Below are 7043 nucleotides of genomic sequence, written 5' to 3'. Positions count from 1 at the left end.
GCGGCAGCCGCGGCGGCGGCGGCGGCGGCGGCGGCCGAGGAGGCGGCCATGCAGCGCGAGCTGCTCCCTCCCGCGGGCCGCCGGCCGGACGTGCTCTTCAAGGCGCCGGAGCCGGTGTGCGCCGCGCCCGGGCCGCCACACGGCCCCGCGGGCGCCGCCTCCAACTTCTACAGCGCCGTGGGCCGAAACGGCATCCTGCCTCAGGGTTTCGATCAGTTCTACGAGGCTGCGCCCGGGCCCCCATTCGCCGGGCCGCAGCCCCCTCCACCTCCTGCGCCGCCGCAGCCCGAGGGCGCCGCCGACAAGGGCGACCCCAAGACGGGGGCCGGTGGCGGCGGGGGAAGTCCCTGCGCCAAGGCGACCCCCGGCTCGGAGCCCAAGGGGGCGGCAGAAGGCGGCGGCGGCGATGGCGAGGGGCCCCCGGGGGAGGCGGGGGCTGAGAAGAGTGGCGGCACAGGTAGGCACCCGGTGCGGGGTGGGCGGCTGGGCCGGGGCGGGGGCGGGGGGGCCGCGGGCGCGGGGGGGCGGCGGGGGCCTCCCTCTGCTTGCGCCGTTTTATGTGCTACTTTATAAGCGTTCGAAGGGGTTTATACATCCTATAAGATTTCCCGGGCCGTTGTAAAGTGTGTTTACGATAGGAAACCAATTTAGGTGGGCTTAAGGTAGACTTCGAAGGGGACATTAATCGCTGCAGAGAGATTTTCCCCAGTTTGGGGGGGTGGGGGTTGCTAGAGACCATGGAGTGAGGAGGGGAGATTTCAAGCCACTTTGTGAATGTGGACGCTCGAGCCTCCTGCTTTTAAGGGGGTGGGGTGGGGAGATCCTTGAACTGGACTTTATCCAAGCCTCTGGCTGACGCGCGCTGCTGGCTGGAGTAGAGCAGATGCACGGGCGCGCTCGTGTTTCTCTCCCTTCGGGTTCCAACTCAGAGCCAGCCTTGCCCTCTGCTTCTCCACCTCCGTGCCAGGGTGTGTGTGTGTGTGTGTGTGTCTCCGTCCGGGTGTGAACACAGGTCCACGCCCGCACTCTCTCCTGTGCCCGCGCATATATCATCCCCCACGACTCAGGCAGGGCCTTTCAGTGGCGGCAGGGGACGTCCCCAACGGGCCGAGGCCTGGCCCTCGCGCGGGCCTGGGCCGGTGGGCGGGCTGCAGTGGGCAGCCAGCGGCCTCTCTCACCTCTTGGTTTCTCTGCCTTGCAGTGGCCCCCCAGCGGTCCCGGAAAAAGCGCTGTCCCTACACCAAGTACCAGATCCGCGAACTGGAACGCGAGTTTTTCTTTAACGTGTACATAAACAAAGAGAAAAGACTCCAACTCTCTCGGATGCTCAACCTCACTGACCGGCAAGTCAAAATCTGGTTCCAGAATCGCAGAATGAAAGAAAAGAAACTGAACAGAGACCGTCTGCAGTATTTCACTGGAAACCCCTTATTTTGAGAGCTCCAGGAAGCACCCCTCTTCCCGAGCCCCACTCACCCACCCACTTCCCCACCAGCCTGCCCTGGGCAGGCCCAATGTTCTTGGGTTTAATGACGCCTCTTCTCTGTGGAACTCCACGATTCCTTCCCATGGTCAACTCGGGACCTCCCAGCGACCACTGCTGCCTGCGGACGAGGCCGGGACTTGGCCGAATGGATCCTAATAAGGGGAAAATGGTAAATGCAAACGTCCCTTTACAATTTTACCGCCAATGTGCTGTTGTTCTCCCTCCCTCTCTCCGAGTCCCCGTGGGGACGCTGTGGGATCTGTAGAGAGTTAGGCCGCTGGGCTGGAAGGCGCTTGTTTTTGTTCTGAGTTTAAGGGACCTGACCATCCCCCCTTGGTGAATGCAGATTATTTAAACTCTGGGAAATGTATCTTCGGTCTGTTGGTCTGTCGTATCAAGGCATAAGTCACTGTGTTTTGTGTGAATAAATGGTTTCTGGTAAAATGGAGGTTACAGCTTCAACACAATATATGATTTTTTCCTCTTGAAAGAATTTTAGTGTCTGATTAGGGGATTTTTGTGGCCAGAACCTTCTCCCATATGCAACTGAAAATCAAGTGAAATGCTTTTTAATCCCACTGAAATAAGAGTAGCTCTCTCCCACCCTGTCTAGGCTACACTGGTTTGAAAAATCACTTTAGGGATGAATTTCTGAATTGAGGATGTGACCCAGCCATTCTGGTGCTGCTTTCTCCAGGCAATGAGGCTGGGGCAGCAGGAACCTATGAAGGAAGTCTCCTCCCCCCATTCCCAGTTTAGTGAACTTGGAATTTTTGAAAAGACAAAAACCATTTTTAAAAACTTGTTAGAAATCTAAATTTACTCTTAACAAGGTGTCAAGGAGCCAGGGTCCCTTAAAAAAAAGAAGCCAAAATTGGAAACCTTTATTGAAAAAAAAGATAATTTGCTAAAAGGTAGTTACCAGTGGTGGAGAGGGCTTGGGATTCTTGCTAGTGTCAGTAGGTAGAGAAGGTAAGACCCCTCCCTGGAATAGGGCCTGAGGCTGCAGACCCACTTCTCACTGCATTTATCGCTTCAAGTTAAAGAATGTGGTGGGGGCTGAACTGCACTTTATGTTGCAGGGCCAGGCCAGGCTGTTTACAAAACCTTGAACTGTCTAGACAACACCATAAAAGCCAAAGTTCTAAACAGCTTAATTGGGTTATATTATACACCTTCTGGTGGGCCCAAAAGAGATTTCCGCAATGTGCAATAAATTGGAGGAGTGAGAAAAGCATCTCTTTCTCTGAAAAAAGTAAAGTGAATCATGACTCTTAACCTCTCCTAAGCCCAAAGTAAAAAAAAAGAAAAAGAAAAAAGATCCATAAGATATACAGTACCCCATGCATCCTCAGAGGAGGTATACATTTCCAAATGCAAAATTTTTTTAATTGCCAAAGTTTGGTGGGGGGGGGAGGAGGAAAAACATAAGTGCATAAGTGTATGCCTTTGAACTTCCAAAATGTCAAGGTCATCACCTTTAACCTTTCTGAATAATTAGGCGCCTTAAGGTTCTTCTGTGATATTCAGCCGCCACCCACTCTCAAACACACATGCTTACACACATTCAGACCCCCACATACATTTATGACCACACAGCATCATATCAGGGGTTCACCATAAATCTAAGCAAATGCCTAATTTCAGGATCAATAACCTTAATTTCCCTTCAAACATTTGTGTAATTCAATAGCAGTTGACTTCTTTTTAAAATACTGGTTAGATTTAAGTGTCTACCAGCATGTTTTTTAATACAGTTAGGATATACTGAGGTGGTTTTTTTTGGGGGGGGGGTCATAGACAGCATTCCCCTTTGCTCTAATGAAGAACCACGGCTTTCAAAGCAGGCATTTGAAAGCAGAAGCTTTAGTCAGATTTACACCTTCGCTATATTTGAAACAAAACTGTTGCACCGTCAGATAAGTTATTGTACTTGCTATGATATGGAACAAAACTAAAGATATTTATACTGTTTTCCAAAGTGTCTCTCAACCTTTGGTGAAAACTGCAAGAGAAACAAAGCCTACAATTGAATAGTTTCGTTCGGAAGGGGATTTCTTTGTGTGGAATTCTGGGGGTCCGTTAAAATGTCAGTGCCCTAGTAGTATGATCGTTGCAGGAGCTTAAAACTGCTTTCTTTCTTTCTCTCTCCATCTATTTTTTTTTTTTTTAACTGCGTCTAAATGTAGCAAGCTTGATTGCTTAGGTAAGCCTAACCGAGAGATACCATTTCCCGCTTGCATGGCCTTGGAGAGCCACACGGGGGCGTGCTCACGTTCCAGAAGCCGCGTTTGGCGGAGACGCCGCGGTACCCTATCTTTCCAATACTGATTCTGATAGGCAATCTGAGCCCATTAGAAGCAGGCGGCCACTAAGGTATTTGCTGTTTGTTTGTTCTAAGCAGCCACGAAGTGTGGTAAGTTGTATAAAGACAGAGAAAAGGGAGCTACCCAGATTCCTGAAACAGTCACCTAATCGTTGTCTCCTTAAAGATAACGCCGTTGCAAAGAATACCTTGGTATAACCTGGTGGTGTCAAGGAGAGATTTTTTTAAAGACCAATATGTACATTTCCAAATAGGTCATGCCACTGAGAGTTAATTAAATTAGAGAAATTAATTTCTTGTTGATTTGAGTATGGAGAACGATGTGAGGGTAGGACCAACTCCTCCCCAAAACAGCGTCCGCCTCGTGCGCTCTCCGACCGCCTGGGATGCTTAAAAGGCTTTTGTTTAAGACAGATCGGGGCGCCGTCAACTTAGCTGAGTGTGGTCTCAGAGAAAATGAGACGCGTCGGGACTGAGGGGGTCGTTCTGGGTGAGGGAGTGCCCCCCAACACGGCCATGCCTGGCAGCCGGGGCTGCTGGTAGCCAGAAGCGCAGGCGGAACTCTGAATTGGGGCGCCTGGGCCAGGCTGGGCTGATGCGGCTGCGGGAAGCGGCAGGCTGTCCCGGGAAACGTTTATACTACGAGGCAAGGCGGCGCGGAATGGGGATTGCATTTGAAGCAAACGAGCTTTGCGTTTGACAGAACCCTGGACAGTCTTCGCAGCCGCCTGCTGGCTTCGAGCATGGAGTTTGATTTTGGCACCAGCTCTTGAAAGCAGTCTTCTTGCTGCATGCCCTCCTGGCCCCCCATCCCCCTTTTGCAAAGCCCCTGATTTTGGGGAGGGCCTGTGTCGCCATCCTCTGTCCAAAAGGGAGGGCTCCAGGACATGAATGGGCTGTTCCAAGGGACGGTGGCTGTTCTTTCTTTCCCGAAGTTCATTTTGAAGCGCCAGCAACCCCCAGAATTAGTGCTGGCCTCCTGGGCCCTGCTGTCTCTGTCTCCTTTCTCCAAACCCTGGACCAGAGGCCCTGGGTCCACCCTGGAAGCTGGCATCAGCTTCAGTGGAGGTTGGGGCGCCATGAACCCCCCAGTGAGGCGCCAGCCAGAGGCATAGGTGATCCCCACGGGCACCCCCGGCTCCTGCCCGTCTGACCGCCAGTTCTGCTTAGCTATTGTGAAGTGACATTTCTCAGAGCCTAAGCTGGGTCTCAGTCCAGATGGGGAGGGAACCCTCCCCCCCAAATGTCACTGTGTTCCTCTTCAGGCAGCTCCAGCAGGGGTGCGTGTGGCCTTTCAGGGCCCCTTGGCCTTGGCTGGCAGCCTTCCTCAGACAACGGGCGCTAAACAGTCTGCAGTTCTTTTCCTACCAGCAGCGCCCAAACGGGCCTGAGAAAGGACAGAGGATTGGGCCAGGACTTTTGGGGGGTTGCAGACCCGACCCCTCCTGATTGTTCAGAGCCTGTGGGGCTCATGGAGTGTGGCCACGTATCTTGAATCACCGAGATCTCAGATCCTGAAGTGGAGGGAAAGTGCGCCAAGTAGGAGTCTTTTGTGTCTGTAACGGAAAGAGGCTCCCGAGCCGCCAGCCCTTTCGCACAGTCTCCAAGACTCTTCACTGAGTTGGTGGTGGTTTCCACAGCCTGCCCATTTGCCCCCTTGATTTCTTTTCACATTGGCTGGAAGGGGCACAGTGCAACCCGGAGGGGCTCCCTGGGGAAGCAACCTTTAAAATTTGTCCCCATCCACTCTGCCCCCAAAGAATGGCACAGCCCTGAGGCCACTCAGGGCCCAAATTCAGGGCCAACCTAGGAGTCCTCAGGTCTACTCAGGCCCAGGATCACTGTTCTTCCTGGTGACAGAAGAGCGCAGATGCAAGCCACTTCTTGATTACAAATGCTAATTTCTTGCTAAAGCGACCCTATTAATTTTTCTCAGGAAAGAGCTGTGCCAGGGAGAAGGATGTCTTGGTACAAATATGGGTATTCATCTCCTTTATAGAGCAATATTGATTTATTATTAATGGTAACTGCTCCAACTGATCTAAAGATGATCGAAAACAGTAGCTTTGCAGCTACATTAAATACTCCTAAGCAAAATACAGGCTGGCCTTGAAAGCCACTGCCTTTTCATACCATTTGCTCCATCCTAGCCTTAGAGTCTTAGCCAAACTTTCCATCCTCCCAGGTCCAGATCATTCTCCTGTATTATTTCTGTTTTGTTCCATTTTTATTACAAAATTCCTCTGAAATATTGGAGTCTCTGGCCTCAAGGAACTGGTCTGAAGACAGATATTTGAGAAAGAATAAAAGAATTTTGTGATAATAGATTCAAAATTATAGCCGATACACAGATTTTCTGTGAATGAAGAAGAACTATTTCAAGCCAAATCTAACATGGGGGTGACTTAGAGCCCGAAGCCCCTGAGAGGTGAAACAGAAAGGCCCCCAAATTCGGAAGGCAGATCCTGCTTGTGCTGGCTTACCGCACACCTACCCGCTCCGCGAGGAATTGCTGGTTTTTAACCTGAATGTTTTCTTCATGTATAAATAAAGATTATGAAAGGGCATTGATGGGCATAAAATTCCCGATTAGATTGAACAGTCTTGCCTCACGAGTGGGGATAGGGAGAACTGGACAACCGAGTTCCAGCAAAGGGTGAGATGCAAAGGGACGACAGTCCTGGAGCACCAGGCTGGCGTCAGGGCGCCTGCCGAGAGCGTGTGCAGCGGGCACTTTGTCCAGCCCTGGGCACGCTTAACTGCGGCCGGGATCATGATCTCCACCTTCTGATAAAACAATTTTTGGGGTGCTGGTCCGTGGCTGTTAGCTTTGAACAGGACCGGTAGCAGACTAGAGTCAAAAGTTGGATTTTTTTTTTCCTGCTTTCCTCACCCCCTCCCCTCCGTCCTCAAGCTTAAAAACAGCCACCCCTACGGAAAGGTAATGTTTAAACCTCGGGCTTCGCCGGCCGGCATCCCATAGCCGGAACACTTAGAGGCGCCAGGCTTTTAACCTGACAATGATGTTGTATTTGAACAGCTGCGTAAAGGTTTAAAAGGTCTGTCTCATTGCCACTGCGGAGTTTTTTAAAAGGGGTTATTGTTTGGGCGAGGGCACTTCGAGGGGACAGGCAAAGTGGTCCCAAGGCCGAAAATAATGTTCAGAGCCTGTTTCCACCAGGCCAGGGGAGATTTCCTTTTGGGGAGGGGGACAGAGGTTTTGCTGGAAAA

General features: G+C 51.5%; 1 protein-coding gene across 1 annotated transcript; it reads left to right on the top strand.

The window, feature by feature from the left end:
* Nucleotides 1-3: 3 nt before the first annotated feature.
* Nucleotides 4-1437, top strand: HOXD11 (homeobox D11; the record flags this gene model as incomplete). The annotated part of the gene is made up of 2 exons (XM_021688470.2): nucleotides 4-457; nucleotides 1202-1437. Coding segments are annotated over 2 exons (690 nt in total), but the record flags the coding sequence as incomplete, so codon positions are not given.
* Nucleotides 1438-7043: the final 5606 nt, after the last annotated feature.

The sequence above is a fragment of the Neomonachus schauinslandi genome, unplaced genomic scaffold (assembly GCF_002201575.2).
Source record: "Neomonachus schauinslandi unplaced genomic scaffold, ASM220157v2 HiC_scaffold_1888, whole genome shotgun sequence".
Taxonomy (NCBI): Eukaryota; Metazoa; Chordata; class Mammalia; order Carnivora; family Phocidae; genus Neomonachus; species Neomonachus schauinslandi.
Note: the sequence above shows the minus strand (reverse complement) of the source record. Positions and strands in the feature narration are given on the sequence as shown.